The 23,440-nt window shown below is 45.4% G+C and overlaps 1 protein-coding gene across 1 annotated transcript in view; it reads left to right on the top strand.

Moving 5' to 3' along the window:
- The window catches only part of OVCH1 (ovochymase 1), a 39,175-nt gene that overhangs the window by 7,040 nt on the left and 8,695 nt on the right, over nucleotides 1–23,440 (top strand). The window contains 17 exon segments of the mRNA XM_086461534.1: nucleotides 920–1,027; nucleotides 2,014–2,096; nucleotides 2,533–2,607; nucleotides 4,436–4,483; nucleotides 4,856–4,937; nucleotides 5,041–5,158; nucleotides 5,223–5,356; nucleotides 6,233–6,373; nucleotides 6,549–6,679; nucleotides 7,711–7,802; nucleotides 9,569–9,629; nucleotides 9,736–9,760; nucleotides 10,676–10,856; nucleotides 11,285–11,357; nucleotides 12,024–12,189; nucleotides 12,391–12,488; nucleotides 23,092–23,185. Coding sequence (XP_086317660.1) covers nucleotides 920–1,027; nucleotides 2,014–2,096; nucleotides 2,533–2,607; nucleotides 4,436–4,483; nucleotides 4,856–4,937; nucleotides 5,041–5,158; nucleotides 5,223–5,356; nucleotides 6,233–6,373; nucleotides 6,549–6,679; nucleotides 7,711–7,802; nucleotides 9,569–9,629; nucleotides 9,736–9,760; nucleotides 10,676–10,856; nucleotides 11,285–11,357; nucleotides 12,024–12,189; nucleotides 12,391–12,488; nucleotides 23,092–23,185 — 1,710 coding nt within the window.

Below are 23,440 nucleotides of genomic sequence, written 5' to 3'. Positions count from 1 at the left end.
TTATATAGAGCTACGATGGGTTACAGCCAACTGGCCATGACTGCCTGTGACCATCAGATGGCGGATCAGCCAACGTAAAATAACCTTCTGTCACTGTCGTGTCTCGAATCACTGGCTCGGATAGTGATAGCCTTATGATTCGCCCATAATGGCAGAAATAAGGGAAATAAGACCCAAGAAATGTTCATTTCAGGGCTCAGACATCCTGGCAGGCAGTGTGAGGAAAGCTGCTTGAGGGTTGCCTGTGTGCCTGTACTCTGTGGCTAAACAGGTATGTGTCTCTAGGCATGAACTGGGCTTGACAGCATCTCAGCCACATGGGCAACCTTGAGGAAACTACAGGGCTCCCCGCTTAGCCCTTCTGAAGGCTGGGCACCACCAATGTCCTGTCAAGGGAGCTAGGAGAACTGCGGACAATTTTCTCCCAATATCAAAGAAAAACTAACCAGTATGAGTCTGGATTGAACTGAGCTGAATCTTTTGAGTTTTTCATGTCCTGCATAACTCCTCTGATCTGATCAGCACTGGTCTTTGGGAAGAATGATGTAAAGAGTTTCTCACAAGCACCAGCCTGTTCCCATGCTATATGAGAGGCAACCTGATCTCCTTGTCTCTGCCATGCCATTGCCCTTCTGCTTTTGTCCCCTTCCCAAGTATCCTCCTGCGTAAGTTAACATTCAAACATAGCTAACAATCTGCCTGATCTCTGTCTCTGAATTTGCCACGTATAAATTCAGTTACATGTGACTAACTTCAGTTTGTATTTGCATTTTAAAAATACCCACATATGACTGTGGTGTTTTGGGAAGGGGAGAAATGGAACAGTGTGACTTGAAGGATGCAGTTTGTACCTGTAAATCAGACACGATCCTGGAAGCATGGGGTTCATGCACTCGTTTGTGCACCCTTTCCTCTGCAGGGGACAACGTTTAGCCAACCTGCCTTCCCCACAGTGATGAAGACTTCCAGGCTGGAGCGCTGTGTGTGTCTAGTGGCTGGGGAAAGGTGTCTGAGGATGATTCAAATGTCAGGGTCTTCTGGTCACAGTTGCAGGAGTAAAGGGTAATGGATAAGGGAAAGGAGCCCCTTCCTTTCAGAGACAGAAATGCAAGAGAAGGTGACTCCTGCCAGCTGGAAAATTCAAGTGCCCCTTCGCTCATCAGGCCCCCTCTGCTTGTCAGAGGACCAACCTCTGTAGGGATGTACAGATCAACATTTTCCTGCAGCATGGGACCTTGGAGCACATTAGGGAAGGCTGCGCTTTGCAGTGCTGCTGTGCATATTCATGTATGCATATCAGAGCCTCTCGCAAGCAGAGCTGCCCTTACAAGGTGGTACGAAAGTGGGAATAGTTCCCTTGTACATAAAAATGTATACTCTTTTTATACTCTCTCTCCTCTAGATATCAGAGAGCTGTTCCCTCAAAGGAATTGCACTTGCTTGAATTTTGGTAGATTTTAAAGGAGATGGGAATGTCTGTGAATGTTTCTTTTTCTTTCTACATCTCCAGTGGTTTGGGGCTCATCCACAGTAGAGGAGACAGAGGTGGTTTGCCTGTCCCCCACTCATCAGCAGCCCTCCCAGGAGAAAGCATGCTGTCTCTCAGCCAGGGCTGGGGTCTCACACTAATAGCTCACTGGGGCCTTTGTCCTGCCCCTGAAAGTCTCCAGCCCTGTAGCAGGATGCTTGGGATTAGAAAGCAATGTCTGTTGTCCAACGTGCAGGGGAATGACCTGCTCCAGCCCTGTTTTGAGGCACTGGCTGGGAGCAAACCAATGCATTACCTGCCTAACTGGGAGCCTCTGCTTAGTGATCCCACACTGCTTCAAAACATCACTGCCTCAGGCAGGCAACTGGTGCAGGACCCCTCAGCTGCACTTGCCAGGGTGTTGGGGAAGGGGTGGATGTGCCTCTCGCGCGATGTTTGCTATTATTAAGCTGAAGGGGTGAGCTGTCTTGCAGATACTGGACGTGGCCTAATTGCTCCCACAGTGGCTGGGGTGCTGGCTCCCATCCTGCAGGAGGTGGAGCTGCCCCTCATTGACAGCCAGACCTGCAGCGTGCTGCTGAGAGGCTTGAACCGGGATGTGTGCGAGGTAATAGCTCATCTGCCCTGACTCCTGCTGGGCAGCAGGTTTGCCCTTGTCCATCTGCAAACGTGGGGAGAAAGGGAAGCAACAGCACAGAGAGTGCTGTCGGCACTTTGCTGAGCAAGGGCTTTACAAGGAGCTTCAGGGTAAGGGAGGCAGGAGGTGTGGGTGGCAGTATGGATGTGGGCAGAGACTGAAGCATGATTGTCCTCTTGCCTAGACCTGCCCTGGGCATTGCTAACAGCAGGTCCTCCATCTCTGCACACAAGTGCCACCACCTCTGCTGAAACCAGGGGGGACTTTCAGTGGTAGGAGTCCAGCAATGGGCAAGGGAGCTTGGCGTGGGCAAATGGGCAATGCTACCATGAGGCTGGAAAGAAGGCAGTTCCCACCTCTCCCTTGAAGTCCCCTCACGCTCAAGCCTTCTGATACCTTCTCTCAGACAGTCCCACTGGGCAATGGGCTGCGACAGAGGAGTCTGCTCAGTGCCAAACTCTTCTCTACTGGTCCTAACAGTGTGAGTGAGGCCAGTCTTGCCCTGCCCTAGGGAAAGCTGCTGACAAGGCTATCACTAGTCTCCTTGGGGTGCACTTGCATTAATTTATTCTTTTTTTTTTAACCAAGTAGTAGCTTGGGAGGCTCCCTGCCCTCTGTCATACCTTGTGTGAACATTTTTGAAGCAGTGCTGCAGCTGATGTTAGTGAAATGGCTTTCATTTTATGTTCTTCATGTAAAAAAGTGGTTTGCGTACAGGCAAGGGCAGGTTGCCAAACTGCAAGTCAGATCAGGGGAGTGAAACAACAGAGCTTAGACTGGTGCATTTTAGATTAAATGAGAACAGCTGAATGAGCAGGGACGGTGCCAGGCCCCTGTGACTGGGGAGATACAAGCAAGGTTGTCTTGGCTTCTGCGGTAAAGCTGGCCTGTCATTCAACGCCATCAAAGGTTGGGGCTGCTGGCACAGGAATAATAAATGGCACTTTTCCTCCCCAGTGGAGTTTGGACAGGGTGACTCTGGAGGCCCCTTTGTGTGTCTGAGGACCAGTGGCACCTGGACTCTGGCAGGTTCAGTGTCCTGGGGGGTTGGTTGTGCCAGAGGATGGGATACCTTCAAGAGAAGCACCATGGCCTGGGGCTCACCAAGCATCTTCTCTTGAGTGTCTGTGTTTGTGGACTTCATTGCCCAGCATATGACATCAGGTAGGTACGAGTACTGAGAGGTTTTTTCGTCTCCTGTCTGTTTAGCAACATCGGGATCCAAATTTCCCTGCTATTGCTGCCTGCCTCCCCTCCACCCGCCACAGTTCTCTTTAATTTCCAGCCACTATATCAGCAGCCGAGGTATATTATCTTTTAATTTGGGATGCCAAAACCAAAGGTTTGAACAGGTAAGTCCCCTTTCACAAACGCTGTTACAATAGCAGGTCTGACCCCTTCATCCCCTGAAGGAAAATCAGAAGGCTACTCAAGCTGCCCTCTTTCTGGCTGAATGCAGCCCTTCCAGCTCTGCAAGGTGTCCCTTGAGTGCTGCATACCAGTCCTGCTCTAATAAAAGCCTGCTTTGAGCACTCATCAGCTGAAGACCTGAACTGCTGTTGTGCTCCTGAAATGGCATGCAGATATGATCAGGGTTATCTCCTCATCAAATACAACTTTGATGGGAAGAGGGGCACTACAAGTGCCGAAGTTTTAGTGGCTTATCAGAAGTGCCTTTTATAGCTGGGCACAGGTCTAGCGACTCCCTGATGGCCACTTGTATTTTTCTGTACGGTTGATTACAGGGCTAATGCAAGTTATTAAAGAGATGGTGCTACTTCTGTCATAGCCATCAAAGTTGAAGTGTTGGTATTAACTAATACCCAACCTCTTATGGCTTTGCTAGGGATCCTTAATGATTACGCTTTCAAAGGAGGACTATCTGCAGCTAAGAAGGTGCCTCTTAATTGGGAGCAATAACTGGAAGGAGCAGAAGCCTCGTGGCTACAAAGTGGGTGCATTACCCTTTGCAAAGCAGAGCTATTGGTATTCACACAGACCAAAGGCCCATAGAAGATGAAAGGAAGGCCAACATGAAAGTAGTGCTTCATTAAAAATAAGCTTGGAGTAGCCACGTCAGCTCTTAGCAGGCTGAATGAATGCAAGCCTGCTGTGTTGGTGGGACAGCTCCTGAAAGTTTGGGGATTTGTAAGTAGGACTTTGGAAAAGAAATTGTGTGCTCTCATCTGAGGCATTTGTCAGCTGCATGTCAAGCACTGTGTGTTTGAAACAGCTGCAGTGCCATAGCCCGTGCCTTGACCAATAGCACCTGTACTGCAACATGCCATACAACCCCTTTCTCTCCCTAGCTGCTGTGCCAAGCCCTCTCCCTGCACCAGCGGAGTGCAGTTCCCAAGGTATCCCACTCTTTGGAGAAAGTGGCTGCATTTGGTCACCCAGGCTTTGGAGGATAATTACCCTGACAGCAGGTAACTAGTTTGGCTGTAGTAGCCAAAAACTGAATTTTCCTCGGGGCACCCACTGAAATGTTTCCCAGGGCTCAGAAGTCCTGACCACCACTGGCCTGGACACCAGCCTCAGCAGTGTCCAGATGACAGCAGCTGTGTGTTCCCTGTGATGCAGATCCCCAGCTACGCTTGCTGGATAGGAAAACACTGCGGGGGAAGTCAGGAAGACCGAAAGTCTATTTGAAATACAGATTCTGTACAAGCCACGCTCATGAAATGGCTGCAGCTGGCTAGAGATCTGTCATACCCTTTATCCTTTAGTCTGGCCTTATCAATGTCAGCTCACGCAAAGAAGATTTTGGCTCCTGCAGGAGGCAGGGGAATGAGATGGACTGGGCCAGCGGTGTGTCAGCACACGGCTATCACTGCTATAAGGAAGTGTCAGTCCCCACGTAGTGCTGAGCAAATTCACAGCAGTCCTCTGCTATTGGTAACTCTCTCCCCAGATATGCCTTATGCCGAGGGACAAGATGATAAAATTCACCACGTGGTGCTGGTAACATCAGTTGTCAGCTCCTGGTGCATGCTTGCAGGAAAGCAGTCGCTGGAGACTCCCAGCCCACGGTGGGACTGACAAGGGGTCAGCTCAGCCATATAGATACATGCCTTTACTATTGCTTGCTTCTAGCCTGTGCACCTGGAATATAACGGTGCCAGAGGACAAAATCACCTTAAGACACTTCAAATTAGATGTAGAGTACCGAGTTGGATGTGACCATGACTGTGTGTCCCTCTATTTGAACAGAAGAGAGCAGAACAGAAGTCTGGGTGCCTTGGAGGAGTGAATGTTACTGGGTATAATTTCTTGTCATTCATTGTCACGAAGAACAGCAAATCTAGCTGGCTTTTGAGAAGCCTTTTGTGTCTTGCACTATGAAGCTGAAGACCTAGAGATAACACTCCAATGAAGCAGGGCAGGTGGGACTGAGGGACATGTTCACATTTGTGCTGGCATCTAGTGCAGTGTGATGGGTGCCTCAAAAAAGTCTTTCAACTGTACATAATTCTATGGCCCCTCTACCTTGTCCCAAACATGCCTGTTTTACTCCTATGGACCCTGGGTAGCAGAATAAACAGCGTGCTTAGCCTTGTTTAGCTGATGCATGTCCAGACGAGTTTCCAATCTGTTAGCATAGCCAGCAAGTGTCACATGCATTGGAGACACAGCTCAAAGGCTGTTTCTTCCTTTGTTCAAAATAGTTATACGGTGTAACAAGCACACAGATTACTGGGTAACTGTACAGATGAAACAAAGAAAAGTGGCCTGTTGTCCCTCTGTAAGGTGTGCTTAATACTGAACCAACAGAGAATAAATATTTCCTGTAAATGCTGGCTGCCTCTGCCACTCTAATTTAGCACTAACAGTGCTGCCTTGGTAACAATGTTAATTCTTAGTCATGCAATTCATCCTCTAGGAATATTTGGTTGTTCATGTGGCTGCTTTGGATGAAGTCCCATCTCCTCAATTTCTCTGTACTTCCTCTAAGTATTTTACAGGTAATGAAAGCCAAGTAGTCTCTCCACTCATTGTGAGATGAGACCTTCCTGATGGGATCTAGCCTAATGAACCACTGCGAGATTTGCCTGAATAAATGTATGTTCGGCCCACCCTTACCACCAGCTCCTTGTCTCCCTCAGGTAAATCCTCTGGAGACATCTTCCTAGCCCCTCTGCTGACAGAGTTGGACCAGGTCACTGTTACATTTGTTTCTGATGGGAGCAACGCTGGCCATGGCTTTGAGCTCGCCTTCATGGCTGTCCGTAAGGACTCTGAACCAAGTGACCTTGCTGATGCTGAAGAAACACCTTTCCTCTCCTTTCCGACCCCCTTGAAATGATAAGTATGCTTAGTGTGCCAGTGTTCCTTAAAAATCAAGTTGTTGATTTGGCTTTAGTGAAAGTACCATATAATCCCATCTGTTAAATTGTCTCCTTTCTCATATGCAAATCGCAGGTTTGGGCTGTGGGAGTGCCGCAATGTTAGTGGAAGAGGGGAAGACTGATACTACTAATTACCCTGGTTTGTATCCCAGGAACACGAAGTGCCACTGGCTCATTGAGGCTTCAGCAGAGTATGTCATAAAGGTAATAAAAGGAGAAACTGCACTTAAACCTCTGCACTAAGAACTGTTCAGGGGAGCAATTTAATAAAATCCTGCCAGAAACATCTGTGACATGCAAGACTGTAAATTGCAAGGTTTCCAGGTCACTGATTCTTTGCAGGGCATATTTTGTCAATTAGACATCACCTCTGAACTTGTGTGTGGAAAGGCTGTGGCTGTTGGGAGTCCTTGAAGTCTGTAGGCACCAATTTCATTTCAAGATATTTTATCTTGAAGTCCAGCACAGATTTGAGGGTAAAGGGATGGTAGAGAGCATGTTCCAAACAACACAATCAGCCTTTTCCTCAAGGCAGTGTCAACCCCCCCCAAGCTACTCCTTAGGTCCATATGAAGTTGCCTGCACTCTCACTGTGCATGGGCTGTCTGATAATAGTTCCCACTTGTATCAGCATCTCTCTATTTTAATTGCCTGTTGCTGCTTGTGTGCAGCAAGCATCCCACCAAGTTCATCCTAGCCCACGATGAATCATGTTACTGTCACAAGTTGTTCAAAGCAGCAACATCTCTCCTCCCCTGCTGCCTTGGCTAAGGGGTGGAAAAAACAGTGTTAAACCGAGGGATGCTTGAGGGTGTGCAGATGTGTTGCTTGGGTTGCTGCTGCTCTGTTGGTATGAGAACTTGCAGTCTGGATTAAAAACAAAACAAACAAATGAAAAATCACCCACTTTCCATGCTTGAAGGAAAAGGTGTTGGAATGACACTCCATACGGGACTGTTCAGAAGTGTAAAGCATTGAGTCTTGCAGTAAAGATGACAGTCGAAATGCCTTAAGGCTTAGGACAGCTTGATCCTCTGCAGACCTGTCTGTAGCCCCTCGCAGGAGGGAGCAGTCAGGCCAAGATTGCCAACAGATTGTTTTGATGTAAAATGTGACTCACTCACCAAGGGAAGCCATGCCCATATTCTTCTGAAGTCTAACTTTTCTCCAGCCCATGGTTAAGAAGGTTAAGTGTTTCAGTCTTGGTGAATGCCTCTTGCTTGTTCACTGTGCAGCTGGAGCTTGATGACTTTGCTGTGGATCTTGGCCTGGGCTGTATTTATGATGCATTTTCTGTTTATAGTGATGAAGAAGAAGAAGAAAACTAGTTGGGTGAGCACGAATTGTTTCAGACGTAAATTAGAAATCCGTGTGGAAACAGGCATGTTTTATAACCAAAATCTGCCTTCTCTAGTAACATGGTACTCTGTACCACTGGAAGGGTGATGTAAGGGCTTCTGCAGCAGCCTTGAGGCTTGCCTGTCTGCCTTGCCCATCACGATGCTGCCAAGTGCACCATTGACACAGGAGATTCCACATCCTGGTCCAAGGCCATGCTGTCTCCTGGAGTGGCCAGCTGGGCTGGATATAGGACCCTGGCTCACGTTCTGCTGCAGAGCCAGCAGAGCACACAAGTGTTTGCTGCTGGATCAGGCCTTTGCACTGCATCTCTCTATCAAAGGAGGAAAGCAAGAGCAACTTTGCTCTAAGTGTCACTAAATATGACAAATGTTCTAAGTAAGGCAGAGCCAAAGAGCAGTTGTCGATGGGTGTCTAATTCCACTGAAGTGGATATGAATTCTTTATGAATTGAACTAATTCTGTTGGAATTTCATTAATGAAAAATTGCTAACCTGAGGCATTGCTTTCCGACACTTTCAAAAGGAAATATTTTTTTTTTTAAATTTCTTGCTTTAAATCTTCAGTTTTATCAATATAAAAATTTTTAACTTTAGTGAAATAAATGTTCTTAACTTTCCTTTTTCAAATATCTATATTTCCGTATGTTCCTCCTGCTTGGACCAAATGAAAGCACGTTGTAACACTCCAGCTTTTTTTAAAAAAATAGCTTCCAGGCACCACACTCACTTTAGCAGAGCTTGATATCTATTCTTAAGGTGAAAAGCAATCTGGTGCTCAGAAGTGAAGAAATTTGAATTGCATTCTGTCTACCTCTTCACAGGCTTGTATGTGAACCAAAAGGCAGAGCAAAGCAATGAGGGGCTGGTGCTCTTTTCTGTACACCAAATAAGCTGGGTAAGAGGCTTGAGCTGTCCTGGGTTTGCCATTGACAAGGGATTTTCTATTTTTTCCCCATCTGTTTTGTGGTGGTAATTTAGTTGCAAGTGCTTGCCAAATGCTGAGTAAGTATTAACACTGCAGTTCCTTTGAAAAGAAATCAGGTTTCCATTGTAAAGGAGTATTTAAGTGGGGAGAAGAAGGCTGACAAATTTGGATCAGGAAACTTTGCAGAGCTTTCAGCATTCCGAGGCGTTTCACTCAATGCTTTCCAGCATAGCTTTACCTTTGGAAATTCAGATTCCTACAGGAAAGCTCCTTTGGAATAAAGTGCAATCCAGCTGCAATTATGGGACTTCCAGATGCTGTTGAAACTGAGTGCTCTCAATAGGAAGAAAAGTCTAACAGCTGTTCTCTAGGTCCTCAACCTGTATGTGTAGACCATTCAAGAGAGACTTTGCTTGCACCCCTCAATGGTGGCAAATATAATTCTCAAGTGTGGGTTTTTCTGTGCAATGAAGGGCATTCACACAGTCTGTTGAAGATTACTTGTAATTTCATGATGAGAAAATCAGGATTACTTTTGTGTACTTGCAGCATAATTGTAGTAGATTAATTCTGGCTGCTATTGCTTACTGGTGTCACTGATTACCATTGCTTTGCAGGTGCCTCTTCTGCAAAAGTTCTTGTTTCCATCAGAAAGTCACCAGGACTCCAGGGTTTTTGGTTTTTTTTTTAGAAACCTAGATTAGCTAAAGCCACAAGTACTTACAGGATGACATTACTCATCTCAGAAATACAGCTTCTTGTACATTCCCACAGCTAATCTCTGTGGACTCTCAACTCCCAAACTAGTGCTAGGTCCATGCTGATATATTTTGAAAGTGATGGGGAGAACAGCTTCAGAGGGTTCAGAGCCCAGCTCACTTTTGTTCATTCAGTTTAGGGGAGAGATGCTTGCTGTGTCTAAGAATGTCTGTGTCATCTGCAGCTATTCTTAGACACCTCATCTTATTTCGTAGGCTAATCCTGCTGCATTCTGTCAAGGTAACTTTAAAACAGAATAGCTACTTGTAGCAGAGCTCCCTTCCCTGAATAAGGGAGATGAATAAAGTTTGTTTGTTTGTTTTCTCACTGAGAAATTAGATGGCTAACTTCTGTTACCTGAAACAAGCAGCCTTGTTAATTCTATCAGCCTGATATTCCCCTTGAAAAATCTCATTATAGAGGAGAGTCTTGATCCTGAGGGCTAGTTTGCTATTGTCGCTTTCTACATTCATTAATGTGTGCCAGCTGCTGCTTGAGGGGATGAATAACTTTTCCGTTCCAGAGTGGGGATTTTTTTTTTTTGAGGAGACAAGCCAGAGCTATTGACCCAAGTTGGAGCTAGCTCTTATTTTCTCTCTTTCAGGGAAGGTAGGAAAAGAATATTCAGATTTAATTACTGCACTGTTTAATTACACATATGTTGCCTCTGAAGGTTGTCCCCTTAGGTAAAGAAATTAAATTCTGCTGGGTTAATCTGGTCTGAGGAGCTTTCCTCTAACATATAAGAGGATTATGTAGTGAGGCAGATGCTTTCTGACCTCAGGTCCCCTTTTATGCACCTCTTGTATGGATGAAAAGTGATAGGCAGGTGCCACATCTCTCATTCTGCATACGTGTGGTACGTCCTCTCCATTCTGATTGCATGCACTTCCTATTGGGAGCAGGGACACAGGGTAGAGGACTGGAGAGACCCACTTTCAGTGCCAGAGCCTTGTTTACTCTCTGAAGTGCTCACCTCCTTAGGATTCAAGCTTTCATGTATCTGTTTTTCCTCTCCCCACCACTTCCAGACAGAGCAGACAAATTTGGTCTTTCCTGTGTCTTTGGCTTTATTGTGTCTGCTTGTGTGAGGTTATCTAGGAAAACAAGAAACTTGCCTGTGAAAGTCTGACTATTTTTCTGGCTCTCTTACAGACACCTGTGGCCTTCCCCCACTTACTTCCCAGTGTCTCTTCAAGCGTGTCAGTGGGGCTGAGGAGGCCTGTCCTTACTGTTGGCCATGGCACACTGCCCTGAAGCTCCTTGGAGACTACCGGTACAGTGGGGTTGTCATCAGCTCTACGTGGCTGCTGACAGCTGCCCACTGTGTGCAGCTGTGAGTGTGACCAGCACGTCCCGGGCTACCTCTGCTCCTCTCCCCGTGCTGTGCACTCCTCCTGCTCCTCCAGTCTGGGGCACAAGCAGCTGGGGAGCTATAAATTATATTTGCACCTTCTTGTCCTCTATGAAACCTTCCTTCTGCCCTTCCTCCTGCCCTTCCTTCATGATCACTGATTTTGAAGATGGCAAGAGTTTGGTTTTGCTTGTAGGAGATCCATTAAAGTTAATTGGACTATCTGCTATCAGAGCTGTAGCAAAGCCAGAATTGATGCAACACATTTGCCATGGTGCAAAGCTCTTGCTCAGCAGTCCTGGGAATAAGTGACTAATTAAAGAAGAGACAGAAGGGATGTATGACTGCTGAATAAGGAGGCTGTATGGCTGACTGTAAGTAGCTCCAATATGTTTGCTTTCATTACACAGATCAAATAAACCCTTCCACTGGACTATGACAGTAGTAGACCATGATAGAGCCCTGAGAGAGTCAGCAGAACAGGTAAAAAACTAACAATACCATTAAAAATATTGTCTTTGGTGTATTTGCCCCTACAATATTTCTCAAAAGAGATCTATATGCACAGATAAAGCAGTATTGACAGTAAGGCAAAATGATATGTAGCACAGCTTGAGGAATGAGAAAGGAAATCCAGTAACTCTGGTCTTGTTCAGCTAACTTGCATTTTACAGAAGTATGTTTTATATCTGGTTCTTATTGCTAGCCTTAAAAAGTAATAAAAACTAACAGAGATGACTGAGTGTCCTCAGCATCTTGCTCTCTTGGTGCTGAGCAATACATTCTGTCTATAAAAAGCTTGCTGACTCTTTCTTCCTAATGAGGGGAGGAAGAAATACATGTGGAAAAGAAGCACAAGTAACTCACACTAGTCTTCTGCAAAACCCTAGTGGCTCGTGTTTGCACAATGAAGCAGTCAGCCTTCACTTTAAGCTCAGGAGGTCTACATAATCTGTCCCACCAATATTCTCAACTGAAAAAGAGAGAAGTGGGGGATTTGTGTTCGAAGTCCTCGCACCTTGTTTGTTTCTTTTCATGACTTATTTTGAGCTCGATCATTGCTTGTGGGATTTTTGGCCCCTTCCTTTACAAGTATGCTTTCAGGTTGTGCTTAGAGGATAGCTTGTTCCTTCTCTGCCCTGGTCACAGGTGAGACAGGTGAAAAGCATTGCAGTGCATCCCCACTTTGACATGCCGAGCTGTGACTCCAACATTGCCCTGATGTAGCTAGACATCCCTCTGGAGTACAATGCTGCCTTGAGACCAGTGTTTCTGACCAACAGCAGAGACATTATCATCCTCTTCCCTCTGCACTGCATCTGGATGGGGGCTCTTCTAATTTTGCATGTTTGCCTATTAAAAGCAGAACTTACATTTCCATCTAGTATTTTATTCTTCTGTCCAGACAGCAGAGCTAGGCGGTTGCAGCAGAGCTAGGTGATTGCAGCAGAGCTAGGTGATTGCAGCAGAGCTAGGTGGTTGCAGCAGACACAAGTGCCTGTACTCGCGAATGAAGTCCGCGAGAGAAATTACTTCTTCGGTCACCCTGGAGGGATCACGGTCAGGATGGCTTCTGCTGGCTTTGTTTCTGTGGGAGGCCAGGACTCCCGTCAGGTGAGGTAAAACTAAAGGTGAGCGCTCTTGAAGGTGTCTGTATATGGATGTTGGTGGGTCATCTAGGGGAAGGGAGTGGGGAGGATAGAGGGGAGAACAGCATATACCAAGTGAGAGATAAAAGTTCTAACAACTTGCTGTCCCTGGAGTGGACAGTACTTATAAGAGCAATAGATGCAGTTAATCCGTATGGGAGATACAGGCAATGTGGGGGACAGGATGTTCTTCCCTTGCACTTTCTGAGTCCCATCTCTTATCCCAGTGAAACTTCCAATTGTAGCTTGCTTGGAACTCTCTTTCATGGCACTTTTTTATCAAGATAAACTATGATGACTTCCATTGTTTTTATAAAACTCCTGTATTCAGAGCACTGTTCAAGAACTTACTAATCTCCTTGAAATCATGAGGCAAGTGGGTAAGAACATCTGAGTAAATAAAAGGCAAAGTAGTTCTGACTAAGGCACTGTCAAGCTAAACAGTGGGTTCTGCTCAACACCACAATCTTATGGCAGACTAATAATTTAGTAACACTAAAGAGCGCTATTCAATCATGTTTTGTCTGCAGCCTGTGCTCAGTCTTCATACTGATAAGCAAGCCTTTAAATCAGTCTCTTCATTCCTGGCTAGGGCTGAGTTACACTAGCATCTGCATGCCCTGTTCTTGCACGGGGGCTTTTTCTTGGGCAAATTTGATCTGCGGCAGCTCTCTTCTTAGCTGCAGCATGTGAAGGCCAAACAAAATAATTGTGAGTCCTCTCACTGAGGCTCCTCAGGTCAAAGTGGATTTGTCTTCATAGTTCCATTGGTAAATGGAGAAACTCACTACTTCAACTTGTTTAATCTGATGGGATTTGAGAGATTTCAAAGAGCCACCAGGTAGCTTCAGGTCTTTTTCCCATGTTAAAAAACTGATTTGTCATTCTAAAGAAAGGTTTCACTTTGACTTAAAGTAGTTGCAGGGGGAAACTGCTGATGTAAAACATTTGTCTTCCTCCTCCTTCCCTGCATGTGCACACATACAGCCAAGTATGTAATTCTCCGTTTAGTGAATAACTGTGATTGTCCCACAGCACTTCTTGAGAAAGAGGAAAGAGCTAATCCTGGACAGTTTTCATGTTTCTGCCTGTCCTGTATTTTATTCTGTTGCTGCCAGCAGAAAATGGAGGACTTCTGCTAACAGGAATAAATGTGGGTTTGTTTTTTTTTTTCTGTATCCTGAATAAAGTGTGCTGCAGTTATGAGCAGGAAATTAAAGTATATATTAAAGAAAAGAGCACGTTGTGGATAATGCTTCACTCTTAGGTCAGATGAGCACTTGGACTCTCCTGCTTTGTGCTGCAGCTGCCAGTCTTTCTCCCTTGTGGTGCCATTCATAGTCCCACACTGACCTAACAGAAATGTTAGTACAGGTGCTGACTAAAGGGGAACTTTCTTCTAAACTAAAACCAGTTAACAAAACAAGTCATCACTTGTATGGTAGCCAGACCATCCCCATAGATAAGCTGGGAGCTGGATGGAGATCTTCCATACCCTTGGATCTGACACAACTGGCTGCTGACCACTGACTGTCTCTGAAGGCTGTAATGGCTTTCGTGGATTTACTGTAGGTCAGGCAGTTTATGCAGGGAATTGCTCAGCTCTGTAGCTGTAAATCTTTCCCAGAGGTGTAGGCTGTAGCATTGCAAACAGCTTTTACATATGACTTCATACAAAATGTTCAAACCCTGAGGGCTCTTTGAGCCAGATACTGACCATTGGCTCCTTTATCTGACCTTCATATGATTGCCTTCCTATTGTGGGAAGTGCTTGGCCATGCTGACTGTTCCTGAGTTTTTTATTAAACTGCCTCTAAGCTTGCTGTGCCTCTTCTCAGATGCTGAACAGAGCATGCTGCAGGGAAGTGGCATTGCACCAGAGACCCTGGCACAGGAGCAGTCAGCGAAGCTGCCCACAAAGCTAACTGGGAAGGCATGCATGCAGGGTGACTGCAGAAACATGTGGAACTGTTGTGTGCCAGAGGCTGCAGCGCTTGGTTTGCAGAAGGTGGTGGAGTTGGTTCAATTTAGGAGCAGCTCTGGGTAGAGCCTGGTAACAAGTTTGAGTCCTCTAACATCTCGGTGCACACAGCTCTCTGGATTTCATCCTGGGAAGAGTGTATGTGTGTGTGTACACACAGGGAGAGGGGAAGGAGGGAGGGAGGCTGGTGAGCAGAGCCAAGGGAAGAAAGGCTGTTGTAGCTAGAAGCACTGGGCTCGTGTAGAGGAGCCAGGGGTCCATTAACATTGATGCTGCAGGTTTCCTGTGCACTTCAGTATGTTGCCTAGTCTGTTCTGTCTCTCCCTTATCGTTTGTGGAATTGTTTTTTTTTTTATCTTTCATGTTTTGGATTGAGTTTCTCAGGCTAGGGACAGTTACTTAATTTCTTATGCATGTACTCAGCATAACCAGAACTGTGGTTTTGGTTGAGGTACTCTGCCAGCTTGCTGCTGCTTTTAAAGCACAGCAAACAGCCCTGTCCTATTGATGTGGCCCCTCCTGCCTCTTAAGCATTTAAATGTTTCTCCGCACCTGATACTGTGATAGTGTTGGAGGAATACTGATGAAAAGGCTGAAGTACCCCTGAGTTACTGGATGATGCTAGCTCTGGCAACAAATTGAAGAATGCTGTTGCTCACAGCTTTAAAAAGCAATCTGTTCGGGACAGGACATGCTACCGGCTCTGCTTGCAGACTTGTGCTGTAGCCAGGGTGTTGGCATGCAGTGTGTGCTTTTCTCTTCTTCCCATTGGCATCCTTGCTGGTGCTCCAAAACATCACACCACTGAGATAAAAATAGGTCCCCCGAAGTGATAAGCAACAGGAGGTGGGGATGCTTTCTCTCCTCGGGAAAGCACAGCACAGCCAGCAACTGTGCGGCCATCATTAGCACAGCAGCTCCAGGGCTGGTTAGCAGGGGCTGGAAATGCACACAAGGCTCTTGCCAGCACTGGAGCAGGCTTGTCTCAGCTGAGCCACTCGTCGCTGGGTGAGCTCAAAGTCATGGCAAGCATGTGGTGTAACGTGTTGTAATGACCTGAATTGGGGTGTCACCCTGAATGCAAAAATTATTTTAAAAATGAACCTGGAGACAAGCTCTTGTGGCTCAGCCTGCTGGGCTTTACCCCCTTCCAGACCGCTGCACCCACACTGCACTGCCGTTCCCTCCTGTCCCCCACTGCAAGCACAGGGCCCGCATCCTCCAGCAGTGCTGAGCACGTGCAGGAGCCCTTACCTTGCCCTTGTGCAAAGCTGTGTGATTAACTCATTAGCTTTCAACCTAGACTGTGGTGGAAGAGGCTTATTTTATTTTTTTTTTTTTAAGGCCAGTTTTCCTGGAGGAAGGGTACCCTTCCCATAACTCCGCTTGGCTGAGCTCTTCCATTGTGGGTCACACTTCCCTGTGTGTGCCCTCTGACAAGTGCTGCTGTGCAGTGCTGTTCACACCGCAGCACCTTCCTCAGGAGGCAAATGTTCCTCATCTCCCTTCTGAATTTGAAGGATTTCTACCCAGCAGAAGGGCTCAGCTTTCCCCCTCTGCGCTGTCAGCATCTCGTGCAGGTACACAGAGACAGCGTGGTGTCAGCATCCAATCTGAGCAGAAAACTCATAAATGTTGGTGTGGGAGGAAGCACACTTAAACAGAATTTAAGCTGCTCTACAGAGGCTATGACTTTAAAAAATGCTGCCTTGGGAGGCAAACAACCCTATTAGCTTGGTACTAAAGGGACATAGAGTTCTCATTAGTGATCTTGTTTCCTCTCCTCCTGCTCTATTATAACCACTCAGATGCTTCCAAATATTTCCCTGTTGATTTGGTCTCTTATTTAACAAGTGTTGAATCTGACTGCACTGTGTGTGCATGCAGCTACAGGCTGAGCCTGCTCTCCTCCTTTGTTTCTGGAGAACCAGAGAGGGCATAGACAAAAGCATAATATTTCATAACTCTTGCCAAAGGCTGGTCACAAGGTCAATTAAAAAAAATAATTACGTTTCTTCCTCAGTAGTGAGTGAGCATTTCAGGTTGGTAGGCCTGTTAGCCCAGGCACTTGACCAACCTGGTATGTTTTTATCTGTTTTCCAGACATTGATTCAAAGCACAGCTCAGAGGAAATTTGCAAGCAAGTCTGCTTTCCTATAAGGCCTGGCAGCTCACTCGTTTTTGCTGCCTAGCTTGAATCATAGAATCATAGAATCATAGAATGGTTTGGGTTGGAAGGGACCTTTAAAGACCATCTAGTCCAACCCCCCTGCCATGGGCAGGGACACCTTCCACTAGACCAGCTTGCTCACAGCCCCATCCAACCTGGCCTTGAGCACTGCCAGGGAGGGGGCAGCCACAGCTTCACTGGACGACCTGTGCCAGTGTCTCACCACCTTCACAGTAAAGAATTTCTTCCTAATATCTGATCTAAATCTCCCCTCTTTCAGTTTGAAACCCTTACCCCTCATCCCATCACCACACTCCCTGATCAAGAGTCCCTCCCTACCTTCCCTGCAGGCCCCCTTTAAGCACTGGAAGGCCGCTATAAGGTCTCCCCGGAGCCTTCTCTTCTCCAGGCTGAACAACCCCAACTCTCTCCCTGTCTTCACAGGGGAGGTGCTCCAGCCCCCTGAGCATCTTTGTGGCCCTCCCCTGGTCCTGCTCGAGCAGGTCCATGTCTTTCTTTCACTGGGGGCCCCAAAGCTGGACGCAGCACTGCAGGTGGGGAGAAGGGAGGGAGAATCACCTCCCTCGACCCGCTGGCCACGCTTCTGTTGATGCAGTCCAGGATGCCATTGGCTTTCTGAGCTGCGACCACATGTTGCTGGCTCATGTTCAGTTTTTCATCCACCAGCACCCCCAAGTCCTTCTCCACAGGGCTGCTCTCAATCCACTCATCGCCCAGCCTGTATCCGTGCTTGGGATTGCCCTGACCCAGGTGCAGGACCTTGCACTTGGCCTTGTTGTGGCCTTGTTGAACTTGTATCTGCTGCCTGTGTCTCTGAGGCTAAGGTGACAGGACTGCCTTGTGACCCTGTACACTTTGACAACTCCTGCAGGCTTCTATCAGCCTGTATGCTGGACACTAAGAAATGATCCAATTGATGGGAATGGGTTTTAAATATACATATATATATTTATATTTAAATCTTCCCTATGTAGGGTTATGCTTTTTATCAGATCCATTCATTTTAGCCAACTAAATGTGTGCCTTTCCAGTGGTTGTAGTAGCTGTGCTCTTGCCAGTGATATCAGGATATTCAAGCTTCCAGCAAGTCCAGTAATACCAGGGGGTGGTGTTGGGGACCTAGTTTTAAAAAACAAAACAAAAACCAAACACTAAATTTTGGAAAACCATTTCACACTAACTTTATTGACCTGCTAGACTATCTTCAATCATGGGCAGAACCATCAGTTTTTGTAGAAAGCTCTTACTGTCTTTTCTTAATACTTTTATCACTGAAGTGCACATTTATCCACAGAATGTGCGTCAGAAGTGGAGTTAGAAGAGCCCCAGGGGTTTATCTCTGCTCCTTCCTCATCAGGATACGTGGGAAGCACAGAGTGCTCTTGGATACTCTGACTGTCTCTGAAGGGCATGGCAAAGATTATGGTAAAGGATCTGTCAATAACATCATCAGTGAACTGCCAAGAAGAGTTTCTTGGGATTTATGAAGAGAGGCAGAGATGAAGAAAAGTGCTAGGTAAGAACAAATGATTCAGCTGAGGACACTCAGTCCTAGAAATTTCTCACTTTCACTTGGGTCACTTCCAGAAAGGATTTCCAGCCCCAGTTGCATGGATCCGATGTGTGGCAGCCTTACATTAAGCTTCAGAGCCAGGCTGCAAACTTGGCTGAAGATCTTAATCCCTGTGTCAGTGCACCGCATTGACCCAGCAGGAGAACAGCCGTCTTAGTACGCTAGAGAATGGTAAAAGAGACTATATAGAAATAAGCTGTGGTATTTGGGCAAATCCTTGTGGACACTCATCTACATAAGTGACTTGTGACCTCCTGTATTGGCAGCTTCTTTTTCAAAGTCAATCCCACTTCCTCCATACCCTCTGAGACAATGATGTGAGATGCAATGATGATATGTATTTGCCTCTTGGTGGTGGAATGAATGACACCGAAGCATTAGTGTCTGGGAAAGAGGGATGTGACTCTTTACACCTTCTGCTATGCAGAAGGCTATGGTCTTCCTCACCTTGACCCTGCTGAGGTGCAGTCCAGTCACTGGGACGCTAGTCTAGATGAACGCAATCCACAGAATTAAAAGAAAGCTAAATTAAAACAGAAGCGAGAGGTTTAATGTTGTTTATTGGAAAGTTTAAGTTTCTAGAGGCCTATATGTCTGCATGTGTACTGAGCACCACGCAGTTCAATAAAATCTAGTTGGAAGTGCAGTGTGGCAGGGAGAAGGAGCACATCAAGGTAACTCCATTTCAAAATGCATGAAGGAAATGCTTTTTGTTTCTAGGTTTAAAGGCTCTATACACAGAGTAGGGGAAAAGGAGGAAGGGAGAAAATTGGAAGAGGTAAGATGCAGGGCAGTAACGTACATCTGTTTAAAATGACAGGACAAATGCCAGGTTTCTTTGTCTGCTGTACAAGATGTGTAGTATATAAACATTTTTATGTACAAAGAAAATCAGTTTCTACCTTCACTGTATTGAAGTCTTGTGACTGAAGGGAAAGCACCCATGCCTCTATGTGCATAAGTGATGGGCTTTAATTTAGCTACTATGACTGAAATATCGTAGGGTCACTGGAGCAGATTCGTAGCCATGAAAATACAAAACAAGATGTCAACGTCTGAAGGGATAAAGATTAAAACATGCTTTACTGTACAAACCTGAGGAACCAATTTTTTAAATACTGGGAGGGAGGGGACACACACAAGCAGTGTTTTACTTTTTCCCCTCCTGCACACAGTCATTCTGAAAAGGATTTAGAAGTACAGAAGAGCACAACAGGTATCCATGGGTCAGTCTGACTCTCTACAGGGAGAGACTAAACAGACTCAACAGGCCGGAAAAGATAATGGAGAAGTGCAATGGCTTCATAGACTGCTATGAATGGCACAGGAAGGTGACTAAGGAATGCTTAGTGGCTAATTTTTGCAAGGTAAGGAGTAGGGACATCAAAGGAAAGTATCAGGCAGCAGCTTGAAAGCAAAAGGAATTAACTGGAACTTGTTGGCCCAAAGTGTAAATGGGCAGGGGGGAAGTAATAGGAAAGGAGTTGGGGGAAACTCATGAAGGCTAGATCTTGCAGAGGTTTTACTGGGTGTGCTGAAGGATCTCCAACCCGTTAAGAAGTTTCTTCTCCCAGTATCCCCTTTTGGCTCTTCAGTGTGGTTTATTTTCTGCCCCTCCCTCATCCACCTTTATTCTGCCTCTGTATAGGTTTAATTTATTGTGAACACATATGTTATAAACTAGTTATACGGAAGCATTTCTCCTGGGTAGGTATCCACACAGATATCCTGGTAGATGAAGTCTGATGGAGAAATCTGCCATCAGCCTTTGGGAGTCCTGTGGGTGAATCTAGTGTATGTGTTCTCCAAATATTTCCAAAATTAAGTGATGCCTCTGGAGAAAGTTTTTGGGTACTAGCTATTCTATGTAGACCTTCATCCTCTTACATCACATCAATGGTGATGGCTATGGCTCTAGGGAAGAGGCCCTATTTAACTTCTATGTGGGTGAAGCGGAGGGCTGTGTGCGTGATCATCATATTTTGCATATAAGGGAAATAAGCTGTTTTTTCCTCATGCTGGAACAAGAACACCCTTTTGTTACCAAATACAGTAGTAATACTTCCAGACGAAGACCTTTAGAGTAATGGAACATGCTAGGAATATTTTTTTTCATTAAGGAAAAAAACCCCCACCCACCAAATCTAAAGTTTAGCATATCAGTTAGCTGTGAGTTGGGAGTGAAAGGACAGAAGAGGAGAAAGACAGAGGATGTGCTAAGGAGCTCTTAGAGCACTCCACAGCTATCTTCCTCCAAGAGCTTCTTTATAAAGCACAAAAATGTTTCTAAAAGTATGTGTATTACAACTGAGGATAACAGTTAAACTATCATGACTATTTATATGCAGGACAGAGGAAAATACTATCAGAAACGGGGCCATCAGTCAAACTTTTCCCTGAATAGGAGTCTAATAGATAGCTCCCTGGAGCGTCCTCCAGCACACAGACTCTCTGCTATGTAATAGCATTTGTTATGGCTGGCAGTTTTTCAAGGTTGGGTATATTAAACTAGATTCCTATGTCTATTTATATGCCAACATATTGAAACAGCCTGTTTTCTTTTTTTCCCCCTCCTTCTCTAGAGTGGGTGCCTGACTCTAGACCAAATTACTTTCACTGAGGAACGTAAAACGTAGACTTGGGCTTTAATGTCAGCATGAACTAGAACTTTAGGCTGATGGTGTGACAGGGAAGAAAGAGGCTGGAAAATTCAGAAAGTCAGAAAGTAACCTGAAAACAATTTAGTGTGCTTAACAACTGAAAGTACCTGTCAGTGGAGATGGAGTAGTGGCAAAAATTCTCTGTTCCATCCCATTTTCAATTTATGTCCAAGAATGAATCCTTAAGTAGTCTAGCAATTTTTCAGGACAGATAAAGCAAACAAAAGGCCTAGCCTTGTAGGTAGAATTGGGGCAGCTGATACTGTGCAGTGAACTGAACAAATACTTGCTGGCCAGCAGTAGGGCAGCAGGGCACTTCTTGCAGAACAGGGACTGGAGGTGCTACCTGCTGCCTGATGAGGAGGTGAATGCCTAGAAGCCATGTAACTGGCATGGAACATCTCTTAAATGTGAATAGTTCCTCACTTTTCTGCCTTTCCACAGAGTAGCATGTATGACACCCCCCCCCCCCCCCCCTTTTTTTTTTTTTTTTCCTTTACTGTGAAGGTGGTGAGGCACTGATACAAGTTGCCCAGAGAAGCTGTGGCTGCCCCCTCCCTGGAAGTACTCAAGGCCAGGTTGGATGAGGCTTTGAGCAACCTGGTCTAGTGGAAGGTGTCCCTGCCCATGGCAGGGAGCTGGAACTAGATGGGCTTTAAGGTCCCTTCCAACCCAAACCATTCTGTGATTCTATGATTTTGCCTACATTTCTCAAAATGGTGTTTTTACAGTGGTAGTGTTGTGCTTGGATTTGCTTCTACCTGTGCTATGTGGTACTGTGCAGTCTCCTGTGGTTCTCCAGACTTGTGGTGAAGACGGTGTTCTGTTCCATTGGCCCTGCTGCTTTCAGCACTGAATACTTGATGCTCAGGGTCCAAGGTACAGTCAAGCTGTATAACTGCTTCTCCCTAAAGATGAATGCTGAAGCTTCAAGAATGTATTTGTTTTCAGGATGCCTTTATGGGCTTTCCAGAGACACTACATACAGATGTTCTCCAAATATATGAAAAAGCAGAGCTCCCCAAAGCTCTAGCCTGGATAAAACTGACTGAAATGCAAAATGCTGAAGTGTCAAACAAGGCTAAAGTGAGTCTGAGTTTTGCGGAATTATGATGAACAAGGTCTAGCCTGGTAGAATAGGAATGTAGTCATTTTCCTAGTTGTTTATCCTCTAATTGAACACATCTTTTTCCAGGTGAACTTTTAAAATGAATATTTCAAGGTTCTGCTCTTCAGATTGACTCTTACCCATGATCCATGCTTTTCCATGGGGGTGACATGTCATACAGGAATTATCCTAGTACCTGGTGAAAGTTCATTTAAAACTTAATATTAGAGCTGAATTATTCTTATTCTTTCCAGGACATGAATACATTCATATTCTTTCCAGGATAAAAACCTGGCAATACCCCAAAAAATCCTAAGGAGATGAGTTAAGCATGATGCACAGATGTCATCCTTACAGATCAGGAAGGAATGATCCAGTCACTGGGATATTCCACAAGATACGCAAATGCCACCAGGTGGGCACCTGAGTTCTTCTGAACTCCCACATGAAAATCTGCAAATATCTGTGACATGTTTTTTAATGAATCCATAGGTACTTCTGTGCATGTTAGAAAACTGGGTAAGTTCCTCAGAGAGAGTTAGGAAAGCTGAGGGGTTCCAGTACCTTCTTTCCAGCAAACAGCAGTCAAATCTGATGCCTCTGGGCAAAGCTCTCATAATAAAGCATGTTAGAGGCCTGAACATGGCAAAAGTGAGGGGTTAACAATAGCAATGCTAAACTATGTCACTAAAAATCTTTTGGCACTCTCATCTGTTTCCTTCTCTTCCTCCCTTATTGTGTTCAGTTAGGCTAAGAGAGAACTTTCCGTTCACATGGCAATAGCATAGACTTCTAAACTGTTTGAAAGCTCAACTTCAGAAGTAATGAATAATATGACTGAAATAGATTTGGACCAGTATCCCATCTTTGAGTTTTTTTTTCTTTTCTTTTAACTTTTTAATAGGCATCACAATTCCTTTTGCCTTTGCTCACATTTTGATAGTGATCCCTAGGAAATAAGAGCCAATTGTAAAATATGGCAGCGTTGTGACTTTGTTCTTTGCTTTGTGCTGCAGCTGCCACCGGAGAATTGTAGCCCCATTAAAATCCATTAGTCAGTCCTGTATTTCTGGACTGAAAGAAATCTGTCTAATTGTCATGGCCAACTGATGGTGTATGAAGGATCAGGACTAACCAAAGGGTTAATAGGTGAGAGAAAGCTCACCTTAATGCTGGGGTGAGAGAAACAGAAGAGGTGAACTAATATTCTTTTGCAGACAGACAGACGAGAGAGTTTTACATGGCACACTTCCATGCTCCAGGAGGGATTTCTGATAATACTTGGAGCTACTTCAGCTAGCTCAGTATCTTTCCCTTCCTAGAAATACTTTCACAAATGTATTGGATACGAGGTTCTAATCATGGCATGGCTGTGCCTCAGAACAATGTGAGTCTGTCTAGGTT

The sequence above is a fragment of the Leptosomus discolor genome, chromosome 1, assembly GCF_034619465.1.
Source record: "Leptosomus discolor isolate bLepDis1 chromosome 1, bLepDis1.hap2, whole genome shotgun sequence".
Taxonomy (NCBI): Eukaryota; Metazoa; Chordata; class Aves; order Leptosomiformes; family Leptosomidae; genus Leptosomus; species Leptosomus discolor.
This window is presented reverse-complemented; position numbering and strand designations above follow the sequence as displayed.